Below are 18157 nucleotides of genomic sequence, written 5' to 3'. Positions count from 1 at the left end.
GTTGTGCTCTCTTCCTGGAAATGTTTCAGGTTAGGGTAGATGAGAATCATCTTAGAGTCCTAGTAAAGGGAACAACAGAGGAGCATATAGGTCAAAGAGACTTTACTGAACCATCCCCAAGAGGCATACGTGCTAGTGCACTGAAGTACTCTTATAGTGTCCAAGGAGGACTGATGAGACCAGTGAGACTTGTTTGTCTAGGGTACAAGGTCTATAAAATTTTGACATTGTAATAGATAATAAATAGGAGGCTGGCATAAACTCTTTTGGAAAAATCTCTCAAATTATAGGACTATTACACACCTCTAAACAATTATACTACATGCCCTTCAGTTGGGAACCCTGCCCTATGGGTTCTTCTATAGGGTTTTTTTGACAACCTGGATACCTGAAATCATTTTAAATGAATCTTCTAGGAATGTTAGTGACTTTAGGTATTATATGAATATATAAAAGGCAAATTTCCTTCATATTCAGCTCAACTCCTGGTAGCTTAATGGACATGCTTATGTTGTTGTCTTAATAGAAAGTTAAGCATGGCTTCTCAAAGTTTACTTCTAATTTAATTTTTTTTAAAAAAAAATACCCAATTTAATCTACTGCTGAAGTTCTCTTGAATTCTCCCATCCAAATATTAAGTAAGGTTGACTCTGCTTAGTTTCTGCACTCAGAGAAGGTCAACCATGTGGTGGAATGTAGTCTGGACTCCCAGGAGGGAGGGGCTGCTTTCCAGAGGGGAAAGAGGCAGTGCAACTCAGTCAGTACAAAGAGGATTAAAACGGCTCCTCCCTTACTTTTCTCAGAGTATATCTGTAGTTATGCTATTAGTTGTTTTAATCTGGCAAGATTCTGCCTGTAGGTGAAGAACAATAGAAAAATTACTCTAAAGTAGCTACATGTTTCTTCTTCTTAGTTCTTTTATTTGTTTATGACCAAAGAGATGTTGCCACCTCTTTGGTCATAAACATATGTGTACTTTTCTGCTAATGACAATTTTCTTTTATGTATAATATTGTCATACCCTGCAGCAGCCAACTACATACTATCCACTGATTTATTTTCATTTGCATGGTTCTCTCAGTATTTATGCTAATTTATAATAATAAATTCCAGGTAGTCAAGAATTTTGTGAATTATTTCTGCAATCATGGCTGAGACATTGCAGTTTTTCCAGTAATATCTAGTTAAATTAATAACTTAAAATAATTGTTATAGCAATGTTAACAATAGCTATGAAACTGGACTTCAGAACATAGAGTTGGTCTTGTTTATGCTGCATCTTTTAAGAAGCCATAACATGGGACAATGTTAACAAAAGAAGCCAAATGGTAGAAGACAATATATTTAACTATTTGTGCATTGCTATGCTTTGAAAATGGATTAAGTTGTACAGTAATCCAGAAAAAGTTACGTGTGCCATTTTTGACTGAAATCAGTGAAGAAAAAGCAGACACTGTCTATTCCATGTTCCACTAACTATACAGAAATGTTAGTATGCTTTGCTTTCTTTAAAAAATATTTCAGTAATTAATTTAATCATAAATTTTTCTATTCAGTTTGGTGATTCTTCTCTATATCATTAAATCATTCACTTCAACAAAATATTCCTTCAAGGATTAAGTTTCATTCAGGCTATAAATTAAAATATTCAAATTATAATATAAAAAAGAAAACACAGCATTAAGTAATGTCCTCATAAGAACTAATCTGTGCCTTTCAAATACACAAATTTTATGTACTCAAGTAGTTTAAGATATACTATTAGTTAAAATGACATAAAATGAAATTACTTAAACAGTTACCTGATTAACTCGATGCTTGAAATATGTTAATAGGTAAATAAAGGAAAGGGTTTTTTTGTTTTGTTTTTTTTTTGCTTTAATTTATATGCTGCCCTTCTCCGGAGACTCAGGGCGGCTTACAATGCATATTAAACCAAGTAAGCTAACTAATCTATCAAACCCATAGATACCACTGGTTCTCCAGGGTTACAGACAATATTATTTCCTTCATTTATTTAGATGCTAGGAAGAAGGCCTTCTACACCCAAACAAACAAAAATGTTCTGGTACCATGCTACAGACCTATAATAAGATCCTGGAATTATTCTGGAATGGCTTCGTAAAAACTTAGTTCAACATTTCAGAAGCCAATCTGAATTTTTTATCCTGGATATATCACGAATGAGCTCCTTGTGATCACAATGCAAATTCTCTTTATACACAAGCTGCAAAACCATGCACATTTAGGAATATGTTATACTGAGAACAGAACACATTCACACATTTATGCACAACTTAAAAGGGGTAAATATAGAGCACTATTGATTCCATACAAATCCATGGCCAATAACTCGATGCATGTGCTTATAGATCCACTTGCATATGCAATGCACTCAGTAAGCTTTGCTTAAAATGTGACAAGGATTTCTTCTGACCTTGCAATGCAGAATTATCTCAGTATAGAAAGAACACTTACTAAGCAATTTTGCACTGCCAGATCAGCCTGGGTCAGAGTTATACTAGACTGGCTGAGACATACATTCCCAGCTTTTGATGCTTCAGGGCACTATCTTAGAATATGCAACAGAAAACAACCCAGATGGCTGTATATATTTGTTCAACAGCATCCTTCCAATCCCAATTTTACTCACATATTCCTTATCAGTCAGTTGTGAAGGACACACTTTTGTTTCATGCTGTAAACTCATCACCTTATTGCTGAATAATGCCAGGAGTCTACAGGAGCTTTTCTGAAGTGACTGCAGTTAAGAGGAGGAGGAGGAGGCAGAAATCCAGGGGGCTGCACTTTGCCAGCAAATCACACTGCAGAAGCTGCTCCTAGTCATTCACAGAAGCCTGGGATGGATAGGTCAAGTGAATTGAGTTTCGTAGCTAAATAGCAAATGACTCTTGTTTGCTTTGATTTATAGAGAAAGCAGATTATCTTTTGTTCTTTGATTGAACATTACAAAAAAGGTGGCCAAATTCAAATTGCTTTAAGTTATTCAAATGTAGCTTCTTTCAGAATGATTATAATAAAATAAAATTATGTCTTAAATATTTAAAAAGATGCTCAGGAACAGATTTGCATAACATTTTTATCCCATATTTTGAATGCATTCTCAAAGCTTTCTCCCTTTTCAAGTAATATTAAATTGGTATTTGATAACTTGCATTCCATTGGTATTTAATAAATTGCAAAAATAGACTAATAATCTACATAGGATGAATGTTCTTCTGCATAAAAAGGACAAATTAGTTTGGAAAATATGCAGGGAATGACTCAGGATAAAAAGCAGAGAGACAGATTGCTCCTTTAAGACTAACCTCTTAGCAATCTCAGCCTCCCCTACTCCCCCATCCACTACTGTTGACACAGATTTTAATATTTGTCAGATTGTTTGATCTTGTGATCTTAAAATTTGTTTGCCTAAACCAATATTATAACTGTGTCATAAATAACTGAAAAAAATAATATAGAATGTAACTCCCTTCCCCTACACTCAGTGGTGGGTTGCCCCTGGTTCTCACCAGTTCTATAGAACCGGTAGTAAAACTGGCGGGAGACTCCACCCACCAACCTGACATCATCAAAATGCTTCTGTGCATGCGCAGAAGCTTCTGCGCTTGTGCACGGCCCCATTCCGAACCAGTAGTAAAGGTAAGTAGAACCCACCCCTGCCTACACTACAGTATTTACAGTATTTAATTAAAATAAATAAAGTCTTTTAATTTTTAAAAATATTTATTAATTATTCATTAATATTTTTAAAAGGGAGGGATAAGAGTGAGCAAGTTCTTTTAAGATCCAGAAGTTGACATTACAACATTATGCCAAGAAACATCTACTGTATATGAGTAACTACAATAGCATACACATTTTAACAATGTAATCTTTAAACAAATCAGTGACAAAATAGATTATGAAATAGAATGAAAAATATTATTTCATTATCTTCTTTTCCTTCATGGTACTGTATTAATTTGGCAATCTGAATCTTGCGCAAAATGTGAAGGATACAATTACATGAATATTCTTGCTTTTGTGAAAAAATGGAAATATAGAGTATATCGTGTGAATATATAGAGACATTCAGAGGAGCCACAGCTATGTATTGCCAAAAGTTGGCCAGCATTACTCATAAATATTAAATATATTAAAGAGAGGCAAATATGCATGCATCCTATACATACATACTATAGGCGGTATTTGTGTGTCTTCTCCACTTAGTACAGTTTATAATTTTTCTGATAACTGATTGTTCTGAATTTCCAAACTTTCAGAATATTCACTGAAATCCTAACCCTTTACAAGCTCCAGTTTTGCTGTATTACATAATACTACTTCTAGTTTCCAAGTCTGGTTTGCTGATCAAAATATGAATTAGTTCTTCTACCTGCTAACATCACAAATACACAAACATTTTGTGGAGGCGCAGTGGTTAGAATGTAGTTCTGCAGGCTAACTTACAACTCACTCCTGGAGTTCGCTTCTCATTGGCTCAAGGTTGATTCAGCCTTCCATCCTTTCGAGGTCGGTAAAATGAGGACCCAGATTGTTGGGGCACTATGTTGACTCTGTAAACCGCTTAGAGAGGGCTGTAAAGCACTGTGAAGTGATATATAAGTCTAAGTGCTATTGTTATTTTGAGTCTAGTACTCCTTTGTATTTCCTATACAAAACCTTGCCACAAAGGTTAACATATTAAGATCAGGATGTAACTTGATATTTCACTTAATCAGCTGAAACTGTTTGGAAGACTTAAGCTAAAAATTGCACACCTATACTGAATATTATCCACTGGTAAAAACTAATCTTTAATTTAACCTTAACTTTAACTTTAACCTTAAAACTTAGAATGTGCACATAATCCACAGAATGAAGTATGAACTAAAAACTGCAAACAGGATTGAGTGCAACCTATCATTTTCCATTATTCCCACAAGCACCTTTTGGCCAAACAAGAGTCTGGCATATTGACTTTCACTTTAAAGCACAGAGAGCTTTTCATCCCGATGGTGCTAGAAAGCAAATCACCTTGCATTCTCAGCAAGGCTGCAAGATACTTGGTAGAATATTCTGGGTGGCTTTTATACACTTTTGTGAATTGCTTTGAAGCAGTCCAATCCCTTCATATTTTGACCTCATTGAACAATTGAGGAAGAGCTTTCCAAATAAAAATCATTTTTTATGCTGAGTGCACAAGGTAGCCCACCTTTGAAAAACAAGATTTTTAAAGGCTGCCCTTTTGTCCAGAAAACACTGGGTCCAGCACTCTGAAGCGGTATATAAGTCTAAGTGTTAGTGCTATATGCTTTCGCCTCCAGTTTCCTAATCATCTTTGTTGCTCTTCTCTGCACTCTTTCTAGAATCTCAACATGTGATAACCAAAACTAAATGCAGTATTCCAAGCGTGCTTATCAGTGCAGTATTAATCTTGATACTATTGATGCAGCCTAGAATTGCATTGGCTTTTTTGGCAGTGGCAGTTGCAGCTGCAGGACAGTCCTGGCTCATACTTACATGGTTGTTCACTGTGACCCCTTTTCACAGTTACTACAGCTGAGCCAGTTCAGTTTCTTATCAGTTTCTTATCCATTCCTGTTGTAAGCGCAACCAGCTTCTGGCTTCTTTTGATTTTCTGGGGAGGTTTTACTGCCTTTTACTTTTAAACTTTCACTGCTTGCCTCTGACTGATAAAGACATGCTGCCTTTAAAGGAAAAGGAATTTGGGTAAAGATCCAGCAGCTAGTGAAGATCAATCTTGAGCTGTACAGCACATCTTGTTTCTTATTTTAATTCTAAAAACACCATTCTATCACCCTCTATCCATAACTGCAAAGCCTATGGCCAAACTATTCATATTCTACTGCCTACCTCTCACCACTCCCTATCGAAGTCCAGATCTTTCACCTTCTTTTTTTCTCTCTCTCTTGACCTCCCTGAGAGCAACAACTGTATGTAGCCAACCTTCAGAGGGACTTATGCTTGGTCTGGGTGTGACAGTGATGGGGTGCTCTTGGGACCAGTGTTCTCTAGTATGTGTGGAAGTAAGGGAAGCAAAGAGAAAAGGATAGAGATATGCAGCAGAAGAAGAAACTCCTTCCCTATTCCCCACTTTCAAAGTTAGAAACATGAAAGAGGAAAGAGGTTCGATTGTATGGCTTAGGAAAGCAAAAGGGAGCAGGAGAATAATTTATCAATTTTTGTCAGTCCAATGATTTCTTCATAGCTAACACTGCCTCCAAACAATCAAAAGGAGGTCTCTATTCATAGATGGAGCATATGTAAATCAAACTGACTTTATTATTGATAAAAGAATGTGGAGCTCAGTTATAGCATCAAAGACATGGCCGCAGCGGTAAAATCCGACCAGATCTATTCGGCTCATGCGAACTGGTAGCGCTGGTGGTGGGAGGCTCTGCCCGCCCACCGGGATGTCATTACGTCCAGTTTTTAGCCCTCTGCGCATACGCAGAAGAGGTGCATGCGCTCACATTCCCGAACCGGTAGCAAAGGTAAGTGTATTTCACCGCTGCATGACTGGGTGTTGATTGTGGAACAGAACAGCAACTGCTGATGTTCAATTTCCAAGTTAAACTAAGAAGAATAAGAAAACCAGTAAGTTTTCACAATATGATTCTGAACACATGCTCAAGGAGAACATCAAGACTCGCTTTGAAGTTCTGAACCTCGTTGATACAGAATCAAAGGAATTATGGAAGGGAAGTTAAAGAATGAGTTAAGGATGAATATAAAAAGACTGCATAAAATGAAAAAAAGAGAAGAAAGCAAAGTGGATGTCAGAACAAACCATGAAAATTGCCAAGAAGAGAAGTCAAAGCCAAGAAAGACAAAAATCTTAGAAAGGAACTTAACAAAGAGTTTCAGACAGAGACAAGAACCAGTATTACAACATCTGTATAAAGACATTAAAAATAAAAACAAGGAAACAACATGGAAAAACAAGTTCATCCTTTCAAAAGATCTTTGAATTCAGGAGATTCCAACCTCAAATTGGTTTGCTAAAGGATGTCAGCTGACAGACAATAACTGCTTTTAAAGGAGATCAAAGGAAGATGGAACTAGTAAATTGAAACATTGCATAATAAATATATCAACATCTAAGATACAAGATATTGTTTACTCACAAGAATTTCTAGTATTACAAGGTGGTGTTTGATCAGTACTCCAGTTATTACCAAGTCAGAAAGCCACAGGAATTGATGGACAATCCACTGAAATATTGTAAGCAACAGAAGAAAAATCAGCCAAGGTTCTAATCAAGATAATCTGGGGAATAGTACAGTGGCCAATCAATTGGAAGAGGTCAATATACATTCCAATGCAAAAAAGGAGTCTCAACAGGGTGTGTAAATTATTGTATAATATCCTTAATTTCACATGGTAGCAAAATAATGCTTAATATCATCCAAATGAGAGCCCTAGATGGAAAAAGAGATGATAGTTGCTCAAGCTGGCTTTAAAAAAGACCGAAGAACACAAGACATTACTGCTGACGCACGCTGGTTAATTGAAAAAGCCAAAGAATATCCAAAAAAGTAGACCTCCAAGTATACCGTGAAGAGCCAAGAAAACTGATTGATCATGGAACAAATCAATCTAGAGTTCTCAGGAGGCACAAATGACCAATCTCCAATTATCCTACTTTGGACACATTTATGTGAAGACTCGGCTCATTGGGAAAAGGCTCCAATGCTGGGAAAAGTAGAAGGAAAGAGAAGAGCAACAAGGTGGATGGGCTGTTACAGCCACACTCAATGCACTATTGGGAGATATGAAAGAACAGGTTAGGGGTAATATGGAGAGTCTTGAAGAAAATCCACGAGGCCACTAAGGATCAGAAATACCTTGACGATGTACAGTATAATCAATTAGATGTTGGGCAGTTCATCCCTGTGTCATTCTTCAAAGACACCTACTTACCTTATTTATGTATGAGGCTTAACATTTTTTGCTACTTATGCTTCCATCCATTCATAGTTAACTGCTGAAAGCAGGCATTCCTCTTATTTGTTTGGCCCAGACTATGACGGAAGTGTTAAGAAGATGAATTACAAGTGGGAGAAATCAGAAATGCTAGTTTTTAATGTAGGAAGAAAACGCTGAGTAGAAGTATGGAAAAAAGCAAATATTTTAAGTCAGGGGTCTCCAATCTTGGCAACTTTAAGACTTGTGAACTTCAACTCCCAGAATTTCTTAGCCAGCAAAGCTGGCTGAGGAATTCTGGGAGTTGAAGTCCACAACTCTCAAAGTTGCCAAGATTGGAGACCCGTTTTAAGTAATGAAAAAGTGCGAGTTCCATCCACAAACGTCGACCAACCCCTCCTCGAAGGACAGGAGACAAACATGGTTAACGAACAGGAGGTACAATTATTGTGAAAGACAAATAATGCTCAAGTAAGGTGGGAAGCTATCACAGTTCATCGGATAAGCCCTCCGTGAAGCGCCACGACTGCGAAGGAAAACAAACCCCGTCCCCTCCCCCCGCTCGCCCGATTCAACTCCGGAGACCGCTAACAACTAACCCCGCCCCTGCAGTGGTTGCTCAGGCTTATGCGCCATCGTTAAAGGGCGTGGCCACGACGAGGGGGGGCGGGAGTTAGATAGTTAAGCCCCGCCTCCGGTTGCCACTCTCCGCTGGGAGTGGGATGGAGATGATGGCGCCTGCGCCTGGAGTCGTCGTGGGAAACGCGTCGGAAATTCCCAAGCCAATCTTAGCCAAGAGACCCAAGAAGTCCGATGATTGTGCGGAGACCATGAAATTGACTCGTAAAGCGGTTCTGTCTCGAGCGAAAGCTACGAGCCTTGCAGGAGTCCGCAAGCTCAATTGCTGGTGAGGAGGAGGAGGAGGAGGAGGAGGAGGAGGAGGTGGCCTTTTATATTAACTGCAGTTTTCGCCATTGGCCGTTGCGGCTGGGATGCTGGTCGCTGTAGTTTCAGCAAGGAATTGGCGAACTTCTGCTCCTCCCTTTTGTTTGCTCCGTTGCCTTCGCAATGGGCACCGAAAGGTCGGGATTGGCTACCAAGAAGGTCTAGTGGTGAGAAAAGTGTGGCTTGCAGAATTATGATAAGGGCTTTGCCCCGCAAAAAGTGAATTCCTGAAATCGTTGTAGAGTCTCTTCTGATTTCTAAAGTCAGAGTGGTTGAAAAGGGAAAGGATTCCGTCCCAGTAACGATTAAAGGCACTATGTAAATATTGATTGTTAGTAATTGAAAAGGGTATTATATCCCAATTCAGTATTTTTATTTTGTGTTTTGCAGGATTAAAAATCACATTTCATTATCTGGTCATTCATTTTTTTTCATTTCTCTTTACTACTATTCAGTTCATAGCCTGTTTTCACCACTTCTCTTTCCCTTGCATCCTTTGATCAAGTGTGAGGCATTAAAAAAAAGATAGTAAAACTTGATTTTGGTTCATCCAAGGAGGAGCTATGGCCAAAAAAAATTGCCTTGGGTTCATTTATCCCTTTTCAAAACGAGTAAAGTTACATTATCCTGAGGTCATCTGGACCTGTCTAGTACTGTATATGGAACAGTCCTAAATCTATCCAGAATTTAGCTAAATACAGCCTGATTAATATAAACTATTGTATACCTAGACCAGTGTTTCCCAAACTTGGCTATTTTAAGATGCATGGACTTCAACTCCCAGAATTCCCCAGCCAGTATGCCTGGTTGAGGAATTCTGGGAGTTGAAGTCCATACATCTTCAAAGGGTCAAGTTTGGGAAACACTGACCTAGACCATCACTCAGCTGTTCCTTTTTGAGTTCCATGGTTGCATATTTGAGATGAAACAAAGTTGTTACTGTTCTGGAAAAGGCTACTTGAAGCTGTACTTTCTTCCTAATTATCTTTCTGACTCCCGCACATTGTTTATAAGACTTTTTTCGGCTCCTCCTTGTTGATCTGATTTTTTTTTAATTCCATACTTTTCTTTTAGGAATTAGATAACATACATGTCTTATTACTATACCTCTGTATTTTTATTTTCCTTTTTCTCAACAATAGTTCTTTCACTTCCTTCCAAAAATATTCTGAAGTTGTCATCCAGAAATATCCTTCACTTATCCCCACCTGTCTGTTTTGTTTTCTTTGTCTGAAATGTCTTACATTATAAATTGTTACATAATACATTGTAAAATCAGTCAGAATAGAGACTTCTGCTTTCATTCATTCAAATTATAGGTTTCCTGGGGATAAGGACTAGAGTGGCTGCTCTGCTGTGATTACAGCAGCGATCCTGTTTCTGTTTAACATCTTTCCAGAAATGTGGGGTTCCCCATGAAATATTGGGGAAATAACTTTCTCCCATTATCATGCACACACTTGTTGGCCTAGCTACAGTGTGGTTACAAATAGTTTGACTTGCACATAGATAGGAATTCTTTTACAGAATTGGAAATTTCAAAGGTTTTCCAGTTGCATGGAGTAGTATCTGTGCACATATGAGCATAGGCATCTTGAAGAGAAGTCAACAAAATGAATATAGTAGGTCATAAGTAGGCCATGACGCCTTTCACAGGCTTACTAAAAGCACAAAGGGCATTTGTAGAGGGCTCTAATTGTTCTTTCATATATGGCTTTCCATAGTGTGAATATTGCTCTAGTTAATATACTATTTTATACATGCCTTTTAAATATGTTCTTCTTTTTTAGGGGAAGCCGTATCTCAGATGTAAGTACCATTTCTAAGTTTCTAATATGTAAGAAATGGAAATAATTGTTGGTGCATTGGTTCTCTCTCATAATCTGTTCCCAGTAGGGGATTGTGAATGGTTGTTAGCTATTTTCTGACTTGAGTGAAATCAAAAGATACTAAATCCAGGGAAGAAGCAAAGACTCATCAGTTGGTACTTTGCCTCTTTCTCTTTGGAAAAGTAGATATTAGAGGGCTGAGGAGCTGGCAGTGGTGTAATTATGACCCAGCTTTAGCTACATGTACCTCATGCTGAAACTGCCAGTGAGAAGAGATAGGGGGTTGACTCATCATTTGGAGATGTTATAGCACTGTGATTTATCTTGCTTGATTGACAGAGAGTTTCAATGGACTCTCAGTTGCACTGTATATCTGAACTGTCATTCGGGAAAGCACAAGACATAATGTATGTTTGTTTGGACAGGTTCAGGCCCTAGAATATCAAGGTTAAAAAAAAATCTGCTTTTATATTCCAGAGCAGTTTCTTAACCTTAGCAGCTTTAAGATGCATAGACTTCAATTCCCAGCTGATTGGGGAATTCTAGGAATTAAAGTCCACACATCTTAAAGGTACCAAGGTTGAGAAACATTGTTCTAAGGAATACTATTCTTGAAATTCTGAAAAATAGCATCCAGTAATAATGTAGTTTGCTTTGAAGTAGAAAAAACGATTAATTCAACTGATCATTGTAGTTCAATCAACCCATCAAATATTTGGATTCAGTGCATTTTGACCTCAGTTGGCATAAGATTCTGTTGTAATATGGAGCTTCTGTTACAGCTTGCTTAAATACAATATTTCTAATCGATCAATTAATTACATATATTTGTTCCTTCTCCTTGCACTGAAGTTTTGTTAATATTTTGTTTGTTTTTTTCTTTTTAATCATCTAGATATCAATCTGCCATGAGCTTCCTAATGTTGAGGTGGTCACGTTCAGGTGTGTGTTAGAATGGTGGCTGACTAAATAAATAAGCCAAGGAAAATCAGTTGAAATTCTTTCAACATGGAACCCGAAAGGAAATCCTTACTATCTCTTTAGAAGCATTCAGGCATTGTGCTTCTTCAATTATTGTGTCTTTATATATCATTTTTAAGTTCTTATTTTTAGCAAAAAAATCAAATTTCTTTATCAGTATCTATACATAATGGTTCCATTAAAAAATCATATAGCGGTATTATTTCATTTTTAGATCATGTATGTGTAGTCTCATGTTTCTATATTGTGTGCTACCCCTCCAGCTATACTGTACCCTCTTTTCTATGTCTTAAATTGTTATTTTTTATTTAGTAACACCGGATCATAAAGAAATTACAGATCTTCATTTTTCATTTTATTAACTGTACAAATTGACAATCCGTCATTCGAATCATTCTTGAACACCCTATCTGTTTATCTATTTACATATTTGCTGTCTATATATGTGTATATGTTCATATAATTTCAGGAATTTATTTTTGATCCCTGATCTCTCTGTACTTCATAAGTGCATTTTATCATAGCTCTGTACTCTGGATCCCAGACTTACCTTCTTTTACTTTTTTTTAATGCATTTTTAGTTACTGCTCCAATCTCTACTCCTAGGTTCAGTAATAATAGCACTCAAGACTTGTACTCTCTTAGGAAATGAGTAATTTTGAATATCAGTGTGTACAGTCTGATGCTATAGTTCTGGTTTCAAAATGTTGAAAATGTAATGGACAATGTAAATGTAATGATCTGGCTTTTTTTTCTTTGTCCTCTTATTGTTCATGGTTTCAGATGTTCTATAGAACCATAAGAAAGGGCACAAACACATGTTTATCCAGCTGACCTAGGATTTTTGTGTTGCACAAAGAATTGTAGTTGTTAATGCTGTCCTCTGTTTTCTTCTCTAGTGCAAATAATATCTACAGTCTGGAACCTTTTAACCAGTGCGAAAAGCTAACTGAGCTTTACCTCAGGAGAAACTGTATTTCAAGCCTCCATGAGCTGTTCCACTTGAAAAAACTGCCCCGCTTGAGAATCCTCTGGATGTCTGAGAATCCCTGCTGTGGCTCTGACCTCCATCGCTACAGAATGACAGTTCTGCGCAATCTTCCTAGTCTCCACAAGCTTGACAATAAGAGTGTGTATAGCAGCACATTTCTTGGCGGTAGTGTGTGAGATGCTTAAGAATTGTGTAGCGAAATGAGATTTAACTTTGATTTAATATTTCTTTGAGCTAATGATGGGAGAGTATTAATTTATTGTTTCATATGAAAACAACTTCTTTCCAAGAACAATTAGATATTCCTTTAGTACCCTGGTGGGTAACCTTTGAGCAGTATGCAGCCCTCCCCAGCGTACCATCTGTAGCCCTCCGAGACAATGAGGCTGAATTTTTTTCAGTCTTTCCTGGGCGTGGTGGGGGGGAGTTGGAGAAGGACAAAATGAACTCCACGGAGCTCACATTATCTGGAACTCAAAAGAGTATTGATGTTCTTTCAGTTAGTTTACAATTAAGCCCATGCTATTCTTGCCTTGTGTAAAGCAATATTTGCCATTAAAATGCATATTTAAACTTCAGAAGATTTTTTTAAAAATGGCAACAAATTCTGCCTCCTCATATTTATTCCTTCTCTAGTTTTATAAAATTCAGAACCTGTTTATTAATGGAAAAGTATTTTTGATAAATGCATTCTTTAATATATTCTTAGTTTCAAATATGAAAAAAGCAATTAATTTATACAGTTATCAATTCACAAAATTAACTATGTTGGAAGAATGGTATATAGTCAAAGGTTTTATAATCAAAGGAGTCTTCCTTCTTGTACTAATAAATACATCAAATATAATATATGGTATTATATCAAAAATACTATAGCTGTGATGGCGAATCTATGGCATGTGTGCCAGAAGTGGCACGCAGAGCCATTTCTCTGGGTACGCAAGCCGTCACCTGTTGCTGTTCCAGGTTCCAGTGCGCCTGGTGATGGCTTGCGTGCCCTCCCGTTTTCTGGCATGCAACCATGTGTGTGCGCACACACCCTCCCATTTCAGCACTTGGTGCCAAAAAGGTTTGCCAACACTGTACTATAGGTTTCAATTTAATATGAAGAGCCCTGATGATGTAGTGGTTAAAGTGCAGTAATGCAGGCTAACTCTGCCTACAGCCTGGAGTTCGATCCTGACTGGGCTATGAGTGCTATAAAGCACTATGAGGTGCTATATAAGTGCTATTGCCATTGCTATGATGAATCTGCTTGGAATACTTTTTATTTTTTAAAAAATGTTATTGCTGTAAACTGTTGAAAGTCCTCTGGGGTGGGATGGATTATGAACAGCGTAAGAATAAATAAGTAATACTGTTCCCTCTTTGGCTTTTGTTTGATTTGTATAGTGGTGACAGAGGAAGAACTGTCACATGCACTAGTACAAGGAGAAGAGATAACAACACCCCCAGTTAAAACAGATGTAGACAGCTGCTGTCAATACTCTATCACTGAGTCCAGCACGACAGAGTGTACAACAGAAAATGAACTCATGAACTTCAGCACTGAACTTGAGGAGACAAAGTGAGGCGAGCTCTGTTATTTGTTGTTAGCATTTATTTTCTGGACTTAATTTATGAAGAATACTTTGTCCAACATGTGGTTCAATCGGGAGTAAAAAAGAATTTCTTGCTTTCGTAAACCAATAAATTGGAATATGAGAAGGGATTCCATGATTTTTAAGTATGCAGAAACATGTAATTATTTTTATGCAGCATCTATGTGTCCCTCTTTAAATATAGTGCTTTGCAGGTTACATGTTAATAGAACCTTGTATTCTATTAGTCATTATTTTACTTATGTTCCTCCTGTACAGTAAAATCCGTGAGCAGCTTGGTATGAAGCCTGTTGTTCCGAAAGATACATTTTCACCCAAAGAAGTCAGTGGTACACGGACCAAATGGGTGAGTAGAAGAGTCTTCACCATCCCAAAAAGCCATAGTTCTGTGTATTTTGGATCATATTATGCATTTGTCTTGCATTAAACAATTGTATAAAACCCAAGTAATAATCAGCTTAGCTTAGCTGCATTGTTACAGTGAAAGAATTGAGAAGACAGCAACAGAAAACAAATGCCATCTTTGCAAAGAAGCTGAAGAAACAGTCAATTCCTAATTAGCTACTGCAAGACAACTCATTACAAACAATGGCATGACAAAGTAGCTACAATAGTGCATTGGAATATCTGCAAGAAATACCAATTGCAAGAACTGATGGGAACTTCGAAGAAATAATAGAAAATGAAGAAACTAAAGTGCTCTGGGACAGACAAGTACCTGCCACATAACACCCCAGATTTAACAATTTCAATAAGAAAGTAAAAAAAAATCCAGATAGTGAATGTGGCAGTACCTGGAGACAGCCAAATAAAGAGAAAGAACTGGAGAAAATAACAAAATACAAGGACCTGCAAATACAGGTAGAATGATTGTGACAAAAGAAAGCAAAGATAGTACCTGTTCTAATAGACCACCCCAATCCCAAAGCATCTGGAGCACCACATGAATACCATTGGCATTAACAAAATCTTCACCATGATATACATCAAGTTATTATCATTATGGTTGATTGCACAGTCAGCCAGATGTTTAGACTGGTTTTGGCATTTTTATCCACCTTCAAGTCCTTCCCAAAGACATGGGATAGAGAAGTTGTTTGATGGTGTTAAAGTTATTATAGCAGGATGTAAGCTGTTCCAAGTAAACTTGCCCTTTGCAATTGACTGATGGTAATGATGTCAATAACGGTGTTCAAGGGGTAGTCAAGATTTTTTTTGGGAATTGCACCCTATTATTGTTGGTACCTAGTTTGCTTTCTTTTGCCATAGTTGTTCCAATTGTATGGTGCCATTGATAAATCTATCTACTGGGAAATTCAGTTCTATTCATAGAATAATTTGCTTGAATATGTGAGGACGGATTGGAGAAAAACAGTGAGGTACAGGTAGCCCTCGACTTATAACCATTCATTTAGTGACTGTTTAGTTACTGTTCTAAATTAGAACAGTATTGAAAAAAAGTGATTTATGAACTGCTTTTCACATGACTGTTCCAGCATCCCCTGGTCATGTGATCAATATTTGGTTGCTTGGCCTCTAGTTCATATTTATGATGGGTGCAGAGTCCTTTTGTGACCTTCTGATAAAGCAAAGTCAATTGGGAAGCCATATTCACTTAGCAACCATGTTACTAACTTAACAAGTGCAGTGGTTTGCTTAACAACTATGACAAGAAAGTTCATAAAATGGAGCAAAACTCACTAAACTGTCTCATTTAGAAACAGAAATGTTGGGCTCAATTGGGGTCATAGGTTGAGGACTACCTATAGTAATAAGAGGACTAGGCAGCATCTGCACAGTAATTAATTCTATGATCTGCTCTGATTTTGCTTTTTTGTCACCTTGTTTAACAGAATAATATCCTCAGTGCCATCATGTTACTTCTAGAAGAGCTGGATTCAGAGAGTTTAGAAGTCGTCCATCAAACAGTTGGAAACAAACTCCAAGCCTTGCAGAAAAAGGAAGTTCATGAGGACCGATAGCACATCCAAGGAACTGTTTCTGAATCAGCAAAATTTATTTCACTAGTCCAGCTAGCATCCTTTGTGTGTTGGACTTCCCATGAGAATGGATGATTTTGTACAGAAAAAAACAAGCACATCTTGGGTTTCATGTGCTTAGAACCATGTTCTACAATAATTTTTTTCACCTACAATTTATGTGCCTGCATTTTACAACTATTATTCCACCTTCCACAATGGCTGGCAGCAGAGATAGCAAATAAGCACATATGGATCACGTCTATTTGTAGACAAAAAAAAGTACTTATCATTTGGAAGAGGATGTACTTCATCTCTTGCTAGTGCCTTCCTGCTGGAAGAATCATGCCTAGACTTGTTTACTCATGTCTTTGTCAGACCAAACCTGTGATATATCTGACTTGGTTAGACCTGGTGGTCTTCCCTAATATCCCAATATTGGAGCAAGTCTAAGCTTCAGGTCTTCATGTCTCTTCCTTTTCCTCCTCCATTAAATAGTGTTTGACAATCCTGGTCTCAAAACCAGAATTTCATAAAAAGTTAAAATTCATAAAAAGAAAATCATTGAATGTTTAAATTAAAAACTTGAAGCCAAGTCTTTGCTGTCATTATTCCTCCTGTGTTAAGTAACTTGAAATTTATGGGAAAAAATCCCTTGCAATTCAGTTCCACTTACATTTTACAAATCTGAAGGTTTCCTTCAGTCTATGAAGTCTTCTAAAGCCTTCTAAAAATAAAGGCTTCATGGAGGGGAGGAGGGTACAACAACACCGTGATTATATAAGGAGGCAGCATTAGAGACTACTGAACAAAATCCAGTACAGTATTGAGATAGTCGGCCCTTTAGCTTCTCTAGTCTGTCAAGCTACGTCTAGTGCAGGAGCCCCACTATGCCATGAAATAAGTATAAAGTTTTCCTTCCATGGTATGAACATAGTTTGAATAATGACTGTGGTTAAAATTATGTACTTTTTTTGCTGATTATTTATAGTACACTGATCCAGATCAGTGTTTATCTCAGGATGTATAGGATTTTCTGACATATTTAGATTGAAATATGCAATGGGGAAGACCAGGCTATAGTTAGTATTCAGTAGGTGGGTGATCATAGTCCAGTTGCCACCTTTTTTTAAAAAATTTGATTTATATGCCGCCCTTCTCCGAAGACTCAGGGCGGCTTACAATGCGTTAAGCAATAACCTTCATACTTTTGTATATTTATACAAAGTCAGCTTATTGCCCCCACAATCTGGGTCCTCATTTCACCTACCTTTGAAAGGATGGAAGGCTGAGTCAACCTTGAGCCTGGTGAGATTTGAAATTGCAGTAATTGCAGGCAGCTGATGTTAATAACAGTGCTTTAGTCTGCTGTGCTACCAGGGCTTTTAGGCTAAAACATACCTTGACATACTTTATAGAAGTGTTGTAAAGATAACAATGAGAAAAAGCTATATTGGGAAAATAGCATAAAATGTAATGGCAACAGGGTGTATGACAGAAATAGTGTAGTTAACTCAATAGATGATTGCATGGCCAGCAGAAAACGCGACTTGTTTCAGAACATGAGATGTTTGTATTCCACACATTGTGTCCTAAAGCTGCTAAAGGTGTTTTTGCCAATGTGTTTAATCTACTAAGAATTTTGGTAAATTTATGATGTTTTGCTGCTTTATCACAGCACATTCTTTCCTTGTCTTGAGCTACTTATTCTTACACAAGCCGAGGAAAAAAATTCTATCTTAAATCATCTGGCTAGTTGCCTAGCACAGAAGTCTCTTGAACTATGCAATGATTTTTTTTTCTAATTGAAAAGAAATTATGGTATTCAGGTTCCTAGATTATCTTCATGAACGCAAGCCTAAATAAACAATGATAGCA

At 37.3% G+C, this 18157-nt stretch overlaps 2 protein-coding genes across 2 annotated transcripts in view; one reads left to right on the top strand and one right to left on the bottom strand.

Moving 5' to 3' along the window:
- TRPM2 (transient receptor potential cation channel subfamily M member 2) overlaps positions 1-2759 on the bottom strand; it is a 48039-nt gene extending 45280 nt beyond the window's left edge. Inside the window, exon 1 of the mRNA XM_060683096.2 lies at positions 2654-2759. The gene's annotated coding sequence lies outside the window, so the exon portion shown is untranslated. The remainder of the gene's footprint in view (positions 1-2653) is intronic.
- A 5856-nt stretch (positions 2760-8615) lies between these two features.
- CFAP410 (cilia and flagella associated protein 410) lies at positions 8616-16874 on the top strand. Its single transcript, XM_034439608.2, has 7 exons — positions 8616-8860; positions 10689-10707; positions 11623-11669; positions 12608-12837; positions 14092-14266; positions 14559-14646; positions 16154-16874. The coding sequence occupies exons 1-7, from the start codon at positions 8676-8678 to the stop codon at positions 16280-16282; spliced, it is 873 nt and encodes a 290-aa protein (XP_034295499.1). The 5' UTR covers positions 8616-8675; the 3' UTR covers positions 16283-16874.
- Positions 16875-18157: the final 1283 nt, after the last annotated feature.

This window comes from Pantherophis guttatus, chromosome 6, assembly GCF_059756535.1.
Source record: "Pantherophis guttatus breed Tessera chromosome 6, ASM5975653v1, whole genome shotgun sequence".
In the NCBI taxonomy this organism is placed as follows: domain Eukaryota; kingdom Metazoa; phylum Chordata; class Lepidosauria; order Squamata; family Colubridae; genus Pantherophis; species Pantherophis guttatus.
This window is presented reverse-complemented; position numbering and strand designations above follow the sequence as displayed.